Consider the following 20,221-nt stretch of genomic DNA (forward strand, 5'->3'; position numbering starts at 1 on the left):
GACGCGCTCGGCCACGTGAAATCAGCAGGTCAGCAGATGCTGAGGATCACGGTGCTCAGAGGTCTTGACCTTCTGGAGAGTTAATCGCTACAGTCCTCCAAACTTCACGTGGCCTTCAGATTAGCTCAAAAACAGCGTGCAGAGAGTTTCATGGAGTGGGTTTCCATGGCGACCAGCTGCATCCAAGCCTCACATCAACGCAAGGCATCGGACACAGCGGAGCAAAGCACGGCGCCACTGGACTCTAGAGCAGTGCTCTCTGGAACGAGTGATCAGACTCTGGGTTTGGTGGTTGCCAGGAACGGTACTGGTCCGACTGCACTGTGCCAGGTGTAAAGTTTGGTGGAGGCGGGGTGATGGTGCGGGGCGGAGCAGGACGCCTCATCGGTCAGGAGAGCTCAGAAGTAGTGTGATATAATTAGACTCCTGTGTATAAACCGCCGCCCCTCTTGTAAAGGGGCTGTGATCTATAATTTAGATGAGTATTGTCTTGTTTCTTCCAACATGCTTACTGTGGCTGCGCGCTCTGCACTGACTGCTGGTTTATGCACAAAGGGCAAAAAAGAACCTTGAACCTTGATGGAGTGACAGAAGAAGAAGGAGAGCGTGCTCAGGGCGCCGTGTGACCGAGCCGGGAAACTTGTCAAAGTTAAATTTTAATTAGAAGTTTTGGGAACACGAAGTCAGAGCGGCTTCATCGCGGTTGTCACGGTGATCCTCAGAAATGAAAGCGAGCAGAGATTCAGTTTAAAACAGGCGAATTTAAGAAGAACCTTAAATCAACACAAGAACTAAAAGACACTGATCTCCAATTAAAGACCCGGGGGGGGGAGGGGTGGGTCTCTCCGAAACTCCACAATCAACCAATCGACCAATAAACCGTCAGGAAACAGAAATCACGCCATCACTGTTTTATTAAACAACAAAAAACATTTGATTGATTTTAAAATGTCAGAACAACAAAAACGTTTGATTGAGAGAAAAATTTAATTCATGATTCCAGAAAGTTTGAAGCTTTTTTGGGTTTTAGAGCCGAAGCTAAGAAGACGAGAAGGAAAATCATCATCATCATCGTCATTGTCACTGAGCTGCTGCTGTCTTCACTGATCAGGACATCAGGCCGCTCAGATGACAGCGCGGACACTTCCTGTTCCGACTTTCTTCCTCAGCACCTCGACCAGACGCTCCAACCTGAGGAGAAAGATTTCCCGGTTAGTGACGCTGAACTCTGATGTTCTCCGACGAGGTTTTGTAAGAGCTCGATGATGATGATGGCGGTGATCCTCTGTCTGTGGCCGCTGCTCTGATGCTGTGACCTGGTTTGGAGTTATCTGACTAACAGGAGGAAATAATGAGGAAAGTGAGAGGAAGATGAAATGTGTGTGTGTGTGTGTGTGTGTGTGGGGGGGGGGGCGGTCGACCTGAATGACTTTCCAACAGTCAGCGATGCTCGCTCTCTCTCACTCTCTCTAAATCAAATTAAACTTCCCTCTGTAATACCCCCCACCCCCACCCAGAGCAAATATTCCTCTCCGCTGTTCAGAAACTTGGGAGGCTCTTCAGCGCCGTGCGCCCCCCCGCTGGCAGCCAAATTAGAGCGGAAAGCCACGGGTTTGAGCCCAGGAGGACAGTGCGGGACGCAGACGGACGACTTAAGCTGTTTTCATCATGAATCTCATCCCTTCATCTTCAACTGATGAGCCGCCGCGCCGGAGCAGAAGAAGAAGTCACGTTATCCGGCGTCGGAGCGCCATCCTGCAGGAGCAGGAATCTGACGGATTAATTCTCCTCATCGGCTCGCCTCAGACACTCGCACACCCTCGTCTGCTGAATATGAATGATCACACCAAATCTCCTTAGTCCCACGCGCTTAACCGGTCTTTGAACGCCTCCCGGAGTCTGTGAGACGGTTTCCGAGGCAACTTCACCGATCGGTCACCGTGCTCTCGCCGGACTCCAGATGTCCAGAGAACCAGCTTATCGATCACCTGCACAGGAGATCAGTGAGCCAATGAACAGGTGAAATCAAACATCTGGCTCTCTCTAGGAGTCACACGGCTGAGTTAGGACCTCGTCTCCTCCCCTGACCTCTGACCCTCAGGCACAGTTATTTCCCGATCGATTGGCTCGGATCGTCAGCCTGTTTCAGGCTCTCGGTTCAGAGTCACGTGCTCCTGCTGTTGATGAAGAGCAGCGCAGAGATAAAATCTCCTCAGACTGAAGAACAGCCACTCAGATGTTGCTGCTAATTTAAACCTCAGCGGGTTTCAGGGTCCTAAGAACTTTTATTTGTGGAGCTGCGACGGTCTGATGTAAACAAGGAGACTCGCCGGGAGCCTGAAAGCGTCCGAGCGGCTCTGATGAAATTCATCATTCTTGCCGACCTGTCCCAGCGAGCTCTGAGGGTTCAGCACCTGCCCGTCACACCTGTGGGCCACAAACAGCAGCTCGCCTGATGTTTCCTGACAGCTGCGAGGCGTTACTGTCATCATTATTAATAATACATAAAGTGATGTTTCAGAGCTCCGTGTGCACCGCTGGCAGGCTGTCCGCACAGTTCTCTGTGATGACATCAAACAAAACGTTCTTTAGGTAAACTTTACCTCTGCGTGAAATGTGACTGACACCGTCAGCTCACCATGAAACGCCACCACCGTGTCTCCACCCGTCACTTCTAATGATTTTAGAGACACGGTTTCTAAAATCATTAGAAATGAGCCAGGCACGGCTCTGAACGCTCGAGGAGAAGACCTCGCCGTCGTCAGAGCCGAGGGACATCTGCACGCAGAAAAGCTTCTTCAGGCTTGCCGGGCCGAACCGCAGAGGTCCAAGTTTGGTTCCTCTCCCACAGTCTGCAGAGACTCTCGGCCGTTGCAGGTCTTTAAAGCTGCTGTTCTCGGTTCGGTCTGCAGTAAAATCGGCCCTCTGGACCTGAAACTGGGCTGAAGCTATGCTGCAGATTCTCTCAGTTTCATTCCTCTGTTTTTGTTCTTCTTCTGAGCAGCAGCGTGTGATTTATTACTGTGCGATGAAGAGGAGGAGTGCTCTAACGTTACAGCTACTGTTATGCAACAAACGGCTAAAACTGATTTTCACGTCTCCCAAACCTTAAAAAATCAGATTTGATTAATTTGAAGAACTGTCAGATTTACTCTGATACAGACACAACGACGCCGCTGCGTGTGCGGCACGTCGGCAGCTTTATGAGCAGAACCGAAACAGCAGTCAACCACAACATTAGGACCACGTACCTAATATTGTGCCCCCCCAACGTGGTGGCATGTCACACACGCAGCCGGTCACGGCTGTTTTCTGTTCTCCTGTAGACTCTGAGCTGATTGATGACTTAGCGTGACATCAGAGAGTGTTTCTGTTGTCATGGCGATTGCAGCAGAACATACAAAGATATTATACATGTCTTCAGCAGCAGCAGCCAATCAGAACAGAGAACGCAACAAACAGGAAGTGAAGGCTCTGACCTGCGCACTTGCTCGGTGGCCTCTCGCTCTGCCTCCTGGCAGCGCTGAAGCTCCGCCTCCACGCTCTGCTTCTCCTTCATCAGCTGCTGCAGCTTATCCATCAGGGGTGGGGCCTCAGGAGAGACGCTATCAGCTCGCAACGAGGGCTGGGAGGGCGGGGCTAAGTCCTGAGATCTGAGAGGGGAAGAGGAGGACGTTCCTGTTAAACTGACTGAGCAGTCAGAGTGCATGCTGGGAAAAAATGGGTTTATTATATATTTATTTTATATTTTCAGAAACTTAAAAATATGAAAACGATTTTTTATAATAAATAAATAAAACAAATTGGCTAACAGGTAAAAAGGTGATGAAGAACCAGTGAGCTTCCTCACGTTCACACATCCAACTGTAAACACTGAGGGAAACAGACGCCAACCAGCAGTTTATTTAAAAAGTACTTAAATAAAAATGATTCAAAGGCGGCGGTGTGACGTGAGCTGCAGCACATCAACAGGTATTATTGATTATTATTGATTATTGATCCTCAGACGGCTGAAACTTTAAACCTGCTGTGATCGTCAGCGCAAAGCAGCTGATAAATAATCGATCGGTGGGATATCGATAGGTGCTGAGTGGGGTTAGGTTAATTAAAGGTAAACAGACAGACAGGTCAGAGGCACTGTTGGCCAAGTTACTTTGAAAAAGTAATTAATTATAGTTACTAGGTTCTTCTTCAAAAAAGTAACTGAGTTACAAGATTCTAAAAGTAATTAATTACTTGAAAAGTAACTATTTGACTACTTGACAACCCTCGGAGTATGTGGCAGGGACTAAACACGATCACAGACTTTAGAGGGAAAACCAGCACACCGCAGACCACGGCCTCTCTGTGTGAGGATCTAAACGTATTCTACGCTAGATTCGACACAGCGAACACCACGAGACCGGACAGTGTGCGCACCGCGGATGACGTCAGTGCGCACACTGTGTCTGAGGAGGATGTGCGGAAGTGCTTCAGGAGGGTGAACGCACGCAAAGCTACTGGTCCGGACGGGATTCCCGGCCGCGTCCTCAAGTCATGCGCGGCTCAGCTGGCTGGAGTGTTTACACACATCTTCAACCTTTCCCTCTCTCTGTCTGTAGTCCCAGCCTGCTTCAAAATGGCCACCATCGTCCCTGTACCCAAATCCTCCACCATCTCCTCATTGAACGACTGGCGACCCGTAGCCCTGACCCCCATCGTGAGCAAATGCTTCGAGAAGCTGGTCAGGGACTTCATCTGCTCTGCACTACCCGACTCACTGGACCCTCTACAGTTCGCATACCGCCACAACAGGTCCACTGATGATGCCATAGCCCTGACACTCCATGCTGCCCTGTCACACCTGGAGAAGAGAGACACGTATGTGAGAATGCTGTTTGTAGATTACAGCTCAGCATTCAACACCATCGTTCCCTCGAAGCTGGACAGGAAACTGCAGGATCTAGGACTGAGCAGCTCCCTCGGCAGCTGGATCCTTAACTTCCTGTCTGACAGACGCCAAGTGGTCAGACTGGGCAGCACCACCTCATCCCCCATCACACTGAACACTGGTGCTCCACAGGGGTGTGTACTGAGCCCTCTCCTGTACTCACTCTACACCTACGACTGCACGGCCACTAGAAACTCCAACATCATTGTGAAGTTTGCGGACGACACTACAGTGGTGGGTCTTATTACCAACGGTGATGAGATGGCCTACAGGGAGGAGGTCAGCGCCCTGACCCACTGGTGTCAAGACAACCATCTCACCCTCAACGTCGCAAAGACAAAGGAGTTGATAGTGGACTTCCGGAGGTGCAGAGGAGTACACACCCCCATCACCATCAACGGCGCCGCTGTGGAGAGAGTGAGCAGCTTCCGCTTCCTTGGTGTACATCTGGCTGAGGATCTTACGTGGTCAGTACACATAAACAAAACAGTGAAGAAGGCGCAGCAGCGCCTCTTCTTTCTCAGGAGACTGAAAAGATTCGGCATGAGCCCCCGCATCCTCAGGACCTTCTATCGCTGTGCCATTGAGAGCATCCTCACTGGATGCATCACCACCTGGTACGGCAACAGCACCGCTCACAACCGCAAAGCTCTCCAGAGAGTAGTGCGGTGTGCTGAACGGATAATTGGAGGTGAGCTTCCCTCCCTCCAAGACATCTACAGGAAGCGGTGCCTGAGGAAAGCGGGGAGGATCATCAAGGACTCCAGTCACCCCAGCCATAAACTGTTCAGACTACTTCCATCAGGAAGGAGGTTCTGCAGCATCCGGTCCCGTACCAGCAGACTGAGAGACAGCTTTTTCCATCAGGCCATCAGACTGCTGAACACTTCATAGACACCTCACCCTCACTACTGGAACTTCAACATTATGCACTCCATACTGTACATTAATGCCACTGTTTTGCACATGTCAACTACCGACCTCTGTATATTTTATATATCTTATTTTATTGTTTACTCTATTTCATTTGTAAAAAATGTATATACACACTCACATACACACACACACACACACATACACACACACACACACGTAGAGAAACATATTTAGTATACACATCCAGTAATGCATATACTCTTATATATTGTACATATATTTATTACTTTCAGATTTAGCCATTCTTATATTTTGCTTTTTTTACGTTATTGTATTTTTGCACAACTCTGTTGCTTGTGAAGCTCGCACACAAGAATTTCACTCTCATGTACTGTACCAGTGTACCTGCACATGTGACGTGACAATAAAAGTGATTTGATTTGATTTGATTTATTGCGTTACTTAAAATAAATGTTGAACCCTCTGGGGTCCAGGGTATAATTGGCCATTTTAACCACTTTGATGTTTCCTCCACATTTCACCTTTAAAACTGTTTATTTGCCTTGTTTGTTTTATCATCAGCACAACCTCACATGTCTGAATTTACAGTCATGTTTTCATTTTGACTGTATTAACACAACTGATCTAAAATCAGACAAAAAACATAAAATCTGAGTAGAAAAAGTTATATTGTTACTGTAACAACCACAAACATGTTTATTGAATCATATTTCATAACTTTAAAAGCAAATATAAATCGTCAGTTTTAAAATCCTATGCACAAGTTTTGCAAACAACAAAGTTATTTGCAGCCATTTACATTTTACCCTTTTTTTTATAACCATTTCAAACTATTTACAGAACAATCAGCTGTTCTTCAATAAGATGCCACACAAATAATTTCTGTCCACTATAAAGGAGAACATCACAGCCTGATACCTGCAGGTCTGACAGCAGCAGGTGTATCACTCCTGTTTCTACCTGGAGACAGCAGTCGCCTCATTGTTCTGACACACAACACAAAACTATCCACAACACTACACACTAACTACACAAGACAACACATGAACTACACACTCCAAACACGCTAAACGTCACAAATCTCTCAAAACTCGCTCTCTCTCTTTTTCTGCTCTCTCTCTCTCTCTCCCCTAAATCTTCCCCCTCCTCCTAAACAACCAAACGTCACGTTGCCATATCATTTTTTGATTGGTCGACATGGTGCATTTTTCCACCAACACCAACGGGCTGATTTTTGTTTTGTTTGTTTGCTCATAAGCAGAGAGTGCTCGCTGCGCTGTCCTTAGACAGTAAACGTGACGAAACTATTGAGGAAAAACACGCGTATATATTGTTTATCATGACTCTGGTTTTACTGGCCTATCAGCACAATTATAAACTGGTATATATCACCTTGTTGCTTTGTCTTTAAGTGGTCATGTGATTGGCTTATCACGACTACTTTATTTTATCCTCAGTCAAACAGCAGCACTCATGCCATTGTTTTGCCTCCTGAGCTCCAGGTGTTGTGCTAGACAGTGATCGTGATTACCGTCCGCGGGAGCGCGCAGCTGCTTAAAGCTGTAGCGTCCAGATTACTTACAGCTACTTCCTGCAGCTGATATAAGCTGCGGTAAGCTGAACACAGCTTCAACCGTCTGTTTGGTGAAAAATAGTAACGGACCGCGTTTCCTTGTTAGTAACGGTAACGGCGTTGTAACGATAGAAATGGTAATTGGATTACTCGTTACTGAAAAAAGTAACGCCGTTACTTGTAACGCCGTTATTCCCATCACTGGTCAGAGGTCAAAGTTCATACCAAATTAGAAACAGGACACTTTAAAAACAGACGTAAAGAGAGGAACCAACAGCATCATCATCAGGACCTTCAGTGACTTTCAGCAGTTTTCTGATCCTCGTGCCGCGTCTGACATTTTCTGACTTCATCACACTCGACCGCTTCAATTCTGCTGAAACTTTTGTTTTCCGTGTTGGACGTCCTAAAACGTCAATTTATGGTTCAGCACAGCTCATATAAATCCATAAAACTGAATGAAAGGAAAACAGGAATACAATACATACATACAGTTTTAATATCTGAGAATATCTTAGTGATAAGCACCGTTTGAAACATTTAAAGTCCCACGAGTAAACACACAAAGTCAACCGCTGACGAGCGGTCACAGACGCTGCTGCACCTGTCCGAGAGTCTGCAGAAACCATTCCTGAATCTCAGACGTTGACACGCCGACACCAGTGAGAGACATCGCTCAAACTTCATGGTGACAAAGCAGACACACGACGTCACACAATATCACATCGAAGGCACAAACACAAACGGCACGAACACGATTGGACATTTTCGTGCCGCACAGGACAAAAACACGTCCAACGGGAAAAGAAGAAAGCGCACCCCGTCTCAATTTTTTATACACATAAAAAAATAATTTGATTCTCAGCAGGTTTTAAAAATAAGTCAGTACAACCTCACACACGCAACATATCACTTATTACTGGGTATCCTCACTGATTTCTATAACCGACTGGATTCAGCTTGGACTCTGATCATTTATCAGTACTGACACTGTGAGACTTGATCAGAGGTGTGAGCATCACAGCAGAGGCCTTTGTGTGAAAGTCACTGAGAATAAAAACATGAAGCAGATTTTCCTGGCCTGGCTTTTTATAGCAGAGAACCTTAAAATAAAACCATGAATCAACATGTGAACACGACCTGATGCTGCTGAAGTGAAGCAGAGTTACAGAGGTTTGATTACAGACACAGCTGAGCAATCATTTGTAAAAGTTTAGATGTCAGAGGCCGACAGCACTGAGCACAACAGCAGACTGGTGCGTGATAAGAAAAACAGAGATTTGATGGAAAACTGGTCTGTGAGTACAGAGAGAGAGAGAGAGCTGTGCAGGAAGTAACCTGCAAAGTCAGAGGGAATTCATGACGATGTTTCTCAAACCTGAAGCGTAGTTTGATCTTCTTTTGCTGCTGGTTCACTCAGTTTTGGTCAGAGAGACGAAACCTGCAGCTTCAGAATCTGTGAGCTGTCCAGCCCGACGGCGTGTCCGTGTCCGTGCCGTCAGGTGAACGATCCACGCTCTGTGTTTACGTCTTTGTGCAGAATCTGTTTACCTGCTCTCATTTACTGTTTCAGCTGTTTGCTGGTTGTTCAAATAGTTTTTTGAGCTCTAAGCTGAGACTCTGCCGTTTCTGATAAAATGCATTTATATTTAAAAATTGATTCAGGAGTTAATGAATCGATGTCACTTTATTCAAACTAAAATAGATTTTTAAACCCACCTCCAGTTTGGGCCATCAGCGAAGAAACCAGGTACACAAACACAGGCCTGACCTTTGACCTGCTGAGATCTGTTTTATCTAACCCGGTCTGCACTGCTGAGGTTGGCGGCGTCTGATCAGGAGTAAGAGACTTGAAGCATAAATAACTATGTTTCAGTCTGAGGAAATCAGAAGGAATCACAGTCTGGATATTTTAAATCCGTCCTCACGCTGGGACGCATTTCCTGTGATCTGACAGGATTGCTAACAACCAACAGGCGACACAACATGAAAGAAACCCAGCTGCTTTTTTTACTTCTCTGACACTATAGCACCTCCGCAGAGGTACTAATACGTCAGACTGAACATGCCTGGTTCAGAGGTTGAAGTGCAGCTTTTTGATTGGCTGCAAACTGAACAATCACCTCTCCTGTGAGGGCATCAAATCAGCACGGAGACCCTGAGAAAAACCACCAACAATAGAGAATAAAAAGAAACTGTAACACAACAAACACAGAATGTGACAAACAGGTCAAAGGTCAATCTTCTTCTGACGTCCTGCTAATCCCGTTAACCGACAAACTGATGAAAAACCATCTGACACACATCTGTCAGCCTGCCGGGCTCAGAAATCCAGCTGTGAGCCTTCAGACTGCTCAGGACCAGTACTGAGACCAGCTCCGAGCCCATGAGAGAAACAAAACGTCCCCACTTTGAGGCTGTAATACCCGGGACCCCACAGAGACACACAGACAGACAGACAGCCACACACACACACAGACACACACACACACACAGACACACACACACAGGGTTTAATGAAGTAAAATCACAGGAAATTAGTTTTTATTTCCTCCAAAAAAACTGAAATCAAACAAAAATCCTGATCCCCCCCCCCCGACATCTCAGCAGGCGTCCAGCGTCAATCCTGATGATTTATGGAGACTCACAGTTTGGCCAGCGTGGACGCCTCACTGCTCATCTTTATTCTGACTCAGGCTACTGCGGCGCTTCGCTGTGACCGCCGAGCGGCGCCTCAGCCCGAGCGTTCCTCCTCAGGGCCGGGCCTGAAACCGCGCCCTCTGACCTCTCTCATGCTTTCTGTTGGGTTTCTTTCATGTTGTGTTGCCTGTTGGTTGTTAGCAATCCTGTCAGATCACAGGAAATGCGTCCCAGCGTGAGGACGGATTTAAAATATCCAGACTGTGATTCCTTCTGATTTCCTCAGACTGAAACATAGTTATTTATGCTTCAAGTCTCTTACTCCTGATCAGACGCCGCCAACCTCAGCAGTGCAGACCGGGTTAGATAAAACAGATCTCAGCAGGTCAAAGGTCAGGCCTGTGTTTGTGTACCTGGTTTCTTCGCTGATGGCTCAAACTGGAGGTGGGTTTAAAAATCTATTTTAGTTTGAATAAAGTGACATCGATTCATTAACTCCTGAATCAATTTTTAAATATAAATGCATTTTATCAGAAACGGCAGAGTCTCAGCTTAGAGCTCAAAAAACTATTTGAACAACCAGCAAACAGCTGAAACAGTAAATGAGAGCAGGTAAACAGATTCTGCACAAAGACGTAAACACAGAGCGTGGATCGTTCACCTGACGGCACGGACACGGACACGCCGTCGGGCTGGACAGCTCACAGATTCTGAAGCTGCAGGTTTCGTCTCTCTGACCAAAACTGAGTGAACCAGCAGCAAAAGAAGATCAAACTACGCTTCAGGTTTGAGAAACATCGTCATGAATTCCCTCTGACTTTGCAGGTTACTTCCTGCACAGCTCTCTCTCTCTCTCTGTACTCACAGACCAGTTTTCCATCAAATCTCTGTTTTTCTTATCACGCACCAGTCTGCTGTTGTGCTCAGTGCTGTCGGCCTCTGACATCTAAACTTTTACAAATGATTGCTCAGCTGTGTCTGTAATCAAACCTCTGTAACTCTGCTTCACTTCAGCAGCATCAGGTCGTGTTCACATGTTGATTCATGGTTTTATTTTAAGGTTCTCTGCTATAAAAAGCCAGGCCAGGAACATCTGCTTCATGTTTTTATTCTCAGTGACTTTCACACAAAGGCCTCTGCTGTGATGCTCACACCTCTGATCAAGTCTCACAGCGTCAGTACTGATAAATGATCAGAGTCCAAGCTGAATCCAGTCGGTTATAGAAATCAGTGAGGATACCCGGCCCTAGACCAAACTGAGGAAACACACCATCTGTGCTTTCATACATGTGAAGATCTCCATGTATGTTGATGTGCTTTTATATGGTCCTCACATTTATCAAAGCACAGACTGTGTGTCCTTTTTTAACAAAAGAAAAGTACAAGTCAAAGGCAGGAACATGTCTGACAACTGATTTGGTGATCATTTAAATGAGAGTATAAAAATTAGACAAAAATCTCATAACAATGTCAATGAGGCAAGCACAGAGAAACAGCTCAGAGCCATCGTTTAAAGTCTGAACCAGTCGTGAGGCTTTGCACTTTATAGGTCTGAAGTTGTGCTTTGATATTTTTCACAGTTTGGATTTACGAATGATCTTCATGTTACATTGCAATGATAACACATAACGTAAACACAGATCCACAAATTAACCTGAAAAATGTGATTTCAGAGCCACATTTGCTCCTCAACATGGACACGTTATATATCAAAATGGGGACATTTTTGTCCTCACTGCAACAAATCTTGTGGTTTTCACATAAACAACCTCAGAGTCCCATCATATCTGATAATTCTGGTCAAAACCTGAAGAGCAGGGTTTCTTTAACCTGCGAATGTTTTGACATAGTAGACAGACAGAGTCACAGTCGGACTCCCACTACACTCAGCCAGTTAGGGACAAAACACAAAATATTCCTTTGTGGGAATCTCCTCCTTTTCAGAACATGTTTAAGTGGAAATAGACCCAACATAAATGTTACAAATATATGTTTGAGTTTATTTTGACTTCAAAGTGTCAAATTCCCATCCTCGTAACAATCAGTCTAACTAGTCCTCCAACCTCAGCTTTGGGTGTCAGGGTGGTGCAGGATTACTGGTGTCAGGTCTTCTCTCTGATTTGTGCAGTCAGCTCACAGCAGGGAGGCTTCAAACCCTCACAGGCCCTTTCTGTGTGGACTCTGCATGTTAGCTTAAGTGTGAGCTAAATAAAGTTACATAGTTTGAAATCTACACTTTCAACACAAGTTGAAACGGAGGGTGGATGCATCTCGTTCCTATGTCGTCTAAAACTGGTCATGTGATTTGGACATGTTGGCAGTAAACTTTATCCAGTAGGCTAACCCTTTTTGGATTTTGGAGAACGCTACTTTTAAGTCCACAAGATTGTTAAAGAGCTTTTAGTGGTCAGTTACACAAAAGAGTTACACAACTACTGTTTAACTTGTGTCACAAATATCTCTCTGCTGATTGCTTAACCTCCACATTAAGCAATCAGGGTCAATGTTAGGGCAGAGCACACTCTGAATGTAAGCTAAGGATGCTCTTGAGTATCAATCCATAGGTAAAGCAGCCATGACAGATCATGTAGCATGTGCTTTTATCGTGTAAGTCTCCACAAAGAGCCGTGAACATCAGCACAGAAGTACAGGTCACATGATCACAGCCTGTACACAAATTAAATTCCAGCTGTTGTGATCAGTGTATATAGCTCTGGATGCTAAAGCTAACTCAGCCCTTAGTGCCATTAGCACCCAGCAGAACATAATAGTGAGGCCATTTAATCATGTGGACTTAAAAGTAGCGTTCTCCAAAATCCAAAAAGGGTTAGCCTACTGGATAAAGTTTACTCCAACTTTAACCCTCTGGGGTCGACGGACGCGCCAACATGTCCAAATCACATGACCAGTTTTAGACGACATAGTAACGAGATGCAGCCACCCTCCGTTTCATCTTGTGTTGAAAGTGTGTATTTAAAATTACAGACCAGTTTTTAGATTATGTTGATAAGCCACATAAAACCAGAGTCATGGTGTGTGGTTAGAGTGTAGCTAGTGTGTAGTTGGAGTGTAGTTAGTGTGTAGTTGGAGTGTAGTTAGTGTGTAGTTGGAGTGTAGTTGGAGTGTAGTTGGAGTGTAGTTGGAGTGTAGTTAGTGTGTAGTTGGAGTGTAGTTAGTGTGTAGTTGGAGTGTAGTTGGAGTGTAGTTGGTGTGTAGTTGGAGTGTAGTTAGTGTGTAGTTGGAGTGTAGTTGGTGTGTAGTTGGAGTGTAGTTAGAGTGTAGTTGGTGTGTAGTTGGTGTGTAGTTTTGCCATTTGTCACTTCTGTTTTGCCATTTGTTTGAAAGTTGTGTTTTGATCGTGTCCTGTGGATTTTTGAAATTTGGCCATCAATTTCTGGAGCAAAGACTCAAATTGTTGGAACTTTGGTAAAACCCTGTTTGGATTAAGACTTTGATACAGGATATTGGACTGGACTAACGGAGTTAACGAGGTAATTGCAGGCTAGCCAACACGTTACCAGGCTAACAGCTGACTAAGGAATCAGCTGACTGAACCTGCTACCAGGGTAACCAGAGAAAATGGGGCCGAAGAGGACACCGACAGCTGAGGAAGTCGAGGACATTAAAAAGTCTCTTGACTTCATAATGGAGGAAATTTCCACTATCAGGTTGCAGCTGAAAAATATCATTGAAATTGTGGAAGAGGTAAAGCTCCTTCGCATCCAAAACGCCAAAAAAGATAAAAAGATTGCATACCTGGAAAGTAAGGTCGCTGACCTGGAACAATACTCCAGACTGTAATTATCAATTATCCACTTTAACTGTAGAAGTCTCTATGCTAATTGTAATCATATCAAAGAATATCTTAACCAGTTTTCACATCCATTTAGTGTCATTGCCTTATCAGAAACTTGGATCAATATGGAAAAAGGAACAGACTTTGAACTGGAGGGTTATGAATTCACATTTATAACTAGGCGAAACAAAGGAGGAGGAGGAGTGGCCTTGTATGTGGACAAATCCTTGAAATTTAATGTGGTGGAAAAGATGACGATGGTGATTGATAATGTACTAGAATGTATTACAGTTGAAATTTGTAAAGAAATAAGTAAAAATGTAATCATTAGCTGTATATACAGAGCTCCAGGTAGTAGTATTGAGACATTTAAAGACTGGATAGAAGAAACATTTATTGAAATAGCTCACAAAAAAGTTTTCATTTGTGGAGACTTCAATATAGATTTGCTGAACCCAAATAAACATATAACCACTGAGGAATTTATAAACACAATGTACCGTATGAACCTATTCCCTAAAATTACTAGACCTACCAGGATCACATCACATTGTGCAACTCTCATAGACAACATTTTTACAAATGACATTGAAAATAAGACTGTAAGTGGACTCCTGATTAACGACATAAGTGTCCATCTTCCAATTTTTACAATCTATGATAGAAGATCAATAAAATGGACAGTAAAAAAGAGTACAGACGAGTAAGAACAGAAGAAAGAATGAATGCATTTAAAAAAGATTTACTGAAAGAGAACTGGGGTGAAGTATATTGATTGATTGATTGATTATACTTTATTCATCCCGAGGGAAATTGGGTTAAGGCTGCCAGCCGTGCCAGCGCCGTCTTACCCATCCGACCATACATACATTACACAAACATCACATGGGGAAGACAGGTCAGAGGGGTATAACATGGAAAAGCACAACATGAACACCTCTGCACATAGCACATGAAAAAAAAAACCTCTTAATACACCAAAGAAACACATGACAAGCAACAGGGGTGGGTAAAGGGTGAGAGACAGCCAATGTAGACAGTACATCCGGGCCTGCAGCCTATGCGCTGGTCTCCATGATCCACCGTCAGCATCGGAAGGGAATAAGCGTCGAAGGCGTTTGGAGGGGGAGGGGGGATGAGTGTACATCTGCATGTGTATATGTCTGTGTGTGTGTGTGTGTGTATGTGTCCAGAGTTCAGCTGAGACAGTGTCCTTCGCCCTGCCAGGCTAAGTAAACAGTCTTCCAGCCAACCCAGGTGGCCTTGCATAGAATGGGAAGAACAGTCTCAACACAGTCGTTATCAGGGTGTTGTTGTTCAGCTCCAGCCTTGAGCCCACAGTATATCAGGAACAGGACGTTAATAGTGCGTATAATGAATTCCTTAGAATATTTACATTACTGTACAATACCAACTGTCCAATAAAGCAATATAGTAGGAAACATAAATATATGGACTGTCCATGGATAACAAAAGGTCTGCAAAATGCATGTATAAAGAAAAATGCTCTATACAGAGAGTTCTTAAGAACGAGAACTAAAGATGCTGAAATCAGATACAAAAGATATAAAAATAGGTTAACTAATATACTTAGATTTAGTAAAAAGGAATACTATATGAAACAATTAGATATAAATAATAAGAGATTATGGGAAATACTGAATAGTGTTATAAAGCGTGGGACTGGACAAAAGAACTATCCCAAGTATTTCATTTGTAATGGCCAGGAAGAATACAATATGGATGTTGTGGCAAATAGTCTCAATGAATTCTTTGTAAGTGCTGGACCAAATTTAGCAAGAACAATCACTGATCCTGGGACAGCACAGGACAAACCGGATACACTGATAGACAGAGATCCATATTCTATGTTTCTCACAGCCGTTGATGAAAATGAAGTTTTTGAAATTGTCAAAAAATGTAAAAATCAGAAATCTTTGGATTGTAATGATATTGATATGATAGTGGTTAAAAGAGTCATTGAGGCTATTATAAAACCATTTACATACATCTGGAATTTATCATTTCAAACTGGTCGATTTCCAGACAGAATGAAAATAGCAAAAGTTATACCTCAAATCTATACAAATCTGGCAACAAACACTATTTCACAAACTACAGGCCTGTCTCTTTACTACCTCAATTCTCAAAAATTCTTGAAAAACTGTTTAAAAACCGACTGGAAAAATTTATAGATAAACATAAACTACTCACCGAGAGTCAGTACGGATTCAGATCAAGCAGATCAACATCATTGGCACTATTAGATTCAATAGAATACATCACAAATTCCATAGACAAAAAGCAATATGAGGCTGGGTTATTCATAGACTTGACAAAGGCATTTGACACTATAGATCAGAACCGAGATTCCCTCGGTTCTGAAGGACAAGCTGGAGAACTCTGGAGTGGACCGTCACCTCACTACCTGGATTCTGGACTACCTCACCGACCGACCACAGTATGTGAGGACTCAGGGCTGTGTGTCGGACAGGGTCGTCTGCAGTACGGGGGCCCCACAGGGAACGGTTCTGGCTCCGTTCCTCTTCACCATCTACACTGCAGACTTCTCCCACAACTCCACCCAGTGCTTCCTGCAGAAGTTCTCTGATGACTCTGCTATAGTCGGCCTCATCACTGATGGGGACGACAAGGAGTACAGAGGACTGACTCAGGACTTTGTGGACTGGTGCCAGCTGAACTACCTCCAGATCAATGCCAGTAAAACCAAGGAGCTGGTGGTAGACTTCCGCAGGCACAAACATCCTCCACTGCAACCACTGAACATCCAAGGTATGGACATTGAGACTGTGGACAGCTACAGGTACCTTGGTGTTCATCTGAACAACAAACTGGACTGGACTCATAACTCAGACGCCCTCTACAGGAAAGGGCAGAGCAGGCTGTACCTGCTGCGGAGACTCAGGTCGTTTGGAGTGGAGGGCCCACTCCTGAAGACGTTCTATGACTCTGTGGTGGCCTCAGCCATCTTTTATGGTGTGGTCTGCTGGGGCGGCAGCATCTCTACTGGGGACAGGAAGAGACTGAACAGGCTGATCCGAAGGGCCAGCTCTGTTCTAGGATGCCCTCTGGACCCAGTGGAGGTTGTGAGTGACAGGAGAATGGTGGCTAAGCTGTCATCCCTGCTGGACAACATCTCCCACCCCATGCATGAGACTGTGACAGCACTGAGCAGCTCCTTCAGTGCGGCACCCACGGTGTGGGACGGAGAGATTTCGCAGGTCTTTCCTCCCCACTGCTGTCAGACTCCACAACAAAGACTTTAACTGATCATACACACACATCCACACATGTGCAATAACACTAATGTGCAATAATCTTTCTGGCACCGTTGTATTTTTCACTCTGTTGTATATAGCATTTGTATTCTATTTTTATCCTATTGTATATTTTATTCTATTTTATTCTACTGTATATAGTATTCTATTTTTATTCTATTCTGTACAGTTGTGTACTGTATTTATTCTTATTTTATTTTATTCTAATTGTCCTTCATAACTTTTGCACTGTCCACTTCCTGCTGTGACAAAACAAATTTCCCACGTGTGGGACTAATAAAGGTTATCTTATCTTATCTTATGATATATTAATAAGAAAACTGGAACGTTATGGTGTCAGAGGGGCAGCTTTAGATTGGGCCCGGAGTTATTTAGGTGACAGGAAGCAGTTTGTGAAATTAAATGGTGGTTGCTCCTTTTGTATGGACATTGCTTGTGGTGTACCCCAAGGGTCAGTTTTGGGTCCAAAATTCTTCAACTTGTACATTAACGACATCTGTAAAGTGTCCAAAGTATTAAAAATGGTTCTCTTTGCTGACGATACAAACATTTTTTGCTCTGGTGATGATCTGCAGAATTTATTGGAGGATATGACTAATGAAATAAGTAAAGTGAAGTTCTGGCTTGATAAAAACAAATTATCATTAAATTTGAATAAATCTAAACTTATGTTATTTGGAAATAGTAGTTTAAATACAAATGCAAAGATTCAAATAAATGGTGTTGATATTGAAAGAGTAAGTGAAAATAAATTTCTGGGGGTGATAATAGATGAAAAACTTAACTGGAGAGCTCACGTAAGATATATTCATTCCAAAGTATCACGAAGCATTGCAACACTAAACAAGGCAAAACAGGTATTCGACAGAACATCACTTCATATTCTCTACTGTTCACTGGTTTCACCATACTTAAGCTATTGTGCAGAGGTCTGGGGCAACAACTATAAAACCACATTACATTCACTTTTTACTCTTCAAAAAAAAGCAATTCGAATCATCCACAATGCAGGTTATAGGGAACATACAAACTCACTATTTTTGCAGTCTGAAATATTGAAAATGGATGATCTAGTGAAATTCCAAACAGCACAAATTCTATTCAAAGCAAAAAATAAAGAACTGCCAGGAAATATTCTGAGTATGTTTTCTTTGAAAGAAGGAAATTATAATTTACTTCAAAACAGGGAAGGTACATACTACAAGAAAAAGCTTTTGTGTTTCTGTTCATGGGGTGAAACTATGGAACAGTCTGAATATGGAATTAAAGCAACGTCCAAACATAAAACTGTTCAAAAAGAGTTATAAAAATATGATCTTCTCGAACTATAAAGAAATGGAAAATATTGAAATTAAGTGAATGTCTCTATTAAAAAAAATTCATGATGTAATATTATAGTATAAAGTATATCAGAAATCTGTTCACTATTTCTATTACAAATTATATCAGTAAGGAAGCTGACTAAATATTAACTGATAATTTATGGCAACGGGGTGGGATTAAATAAGTGTTTACTTCTTCCCACTCCCTTTCAACATGTAAATTAATCAGAATGTTGTTTTTTTTGTATGTATTTTGTATAGTATTTTTTTCTCTCTCTCTTATTTTCTTTTCTAAATGTACCCGTATATTGTTCACATGTTGAAATAAACTACTAATCAATCAATCAATAGTTAGAGTGTAGTTGGTGTGTAGTTGGTGTGTAGTTGGAGTGTAGTTGGAGTGTAGTTGGTGTGTAGTTGGAGTGTAGTTGGTGTGTAGTTGGAGTGTAGTTGGAGTGTAGTTGGAGTGTAGTTGGTGTGTAGTTGGAGTGTAGTTGGTGTGTAGTTGGAGTGTAGTTGGAGTGTAGTTGGAGTGTAGTTGGTGTGTAGTTGGAGTGTAGTTGGTGTGTAGTTGGTGTGTAGTTAGAGTGTAGTTAGAGTGTAGTTGGTGTGTAGTTGGTGTGTAGTTGGTGTGTAGTTAGAGTGTAGTTGGTGTGTAGTTGGAGTGTAGTTGGAGTGTAGTTGGTGTGTAGTTAGAGTGTAGTTGGAGTGTAGTTGGAGTGTAGTTGGTGTGTAGTTGGAGTGTAGTTGGTGTGTAGTTGGTGTGCAGTTAGAGTGTAGTTGGAGTGTAGTTGGAGCAGCGTAGAGACAGTGGGAGAGAATTCCACAGCCGTGGTGCCACAGTCTGAAAGGCCCGATCACCACGAGTTTTAAAACGAGTGCGCGCTACCACCAGCAGTCTCTGATCTAATGACCTTAAAGCTCGAGAAGATGAATGTGGTTTCAGCAGGTCAGATAAATTTTGGGGAGCTTGACCATGTAGGGCCCTAAAGGTTAGAACTAAAATTTTAAAATGAAACCTAAAACTTACAGGCAACCAGCGAAGGGAGGCCAAAACTGGAGTAATATGAGATCTTCTCTTGGTGCCTGTTAAGAGTCGTGCTGCAGCATTCTGCACAGTCTGAAGATGATTTAAGGCTGATTTGTTAAAACAAGTAAACAGACCGTTACAGCAGTCTAAACGAGAGGAAATAAAAGCATGAATAATCATCTCAAGTTCAGGCTTTGATACCATTAGTCTGAGTTTAGAAATATTCAGTAAATGATAAAAACAGTTTCGGACCAGCTGCTCGAGCAACATCGAGCTGTCAAACATGACACCGAGGTTTCTGAGGCTCGATTTTACAGAAGGGTCTAAGAAGCTGATATGCTGCCTGATTTCTGAGACCATGTGGTCTGGAGCAAAAATTAGAGTTTCTGTTTAATCAGAGTTTACTTGGAGAAAATTGTCATTCAACCATTGGTTGATTTCTGTCAGGCAATGAATTAAATTAGACAATTTATAAAACTCAGAAATCCTGAAGGAACAGTATAGTTGAATGTCATCAGCATAGAGATGATAGGAGATATTTTTATAGCACTTAATAATTTGGCCTAGCGGGAATACATAAAGTAGAAATAGAATTGGACCCAGGACACATCCCTGAGGTACCCCACACGGCAGAACTGTTGATTCTGACGTCACATGATTCATGCAAACAGTAAAAGATCTCTCACACAAACATGATATAAACCATTTTAAAACAACACCAGTAATCCCAAACA

The 20,221-nt window shown here is 43.4% G+C and overlaps 1 protein-coding gene across 1 annotated transcript in view; it reads right to left on the reverse strand.

Moving 5' to 3' along the window:
- Positions 1-863: 863 nt before the first annotated feature.
- mipol1 (mirror-image polydactyly 1) overlaps positions 864-20,221 on the reverse strand; it is an 82,214-nt gene continuing 62,856 nt past the window's right edge. Inside the window, exons 14-15 of the mRNA XM_063497798.1 lie at positions 3,480-3,653; positions 864-1,191 (exon numbers count right to left, since the gene is read on the reverse strand). Of these exons, the coding sequence (XP_063353868.1) occupies positions 1,125-1,191; positions 3,480-3,653 (241 nt within the window). The 3' untranslated portion in view covers positions 864-1,124. The remainder of the gene's footprint in view (positions 1,192-3,479; positions 3,654-20,221) is intronic.

This window comes from Pelmatolapia mariae, linkage group LG16_19 (genome assembly GCF_036321145.2).
Source record: "Pelmatolapia mariae isolate MD_Pm_ZW linkage group LG16_19, Pm_UMD_F_2, whole genome shotgun sequence".
In the NCBI taxonomy this organism is placed as follows: Eukaryota; Metazoa; Chordata; class Actinopteri; order Cichliformes; family Cichlidae; genus Pelmatolapia; species Pelmatolapia mariae.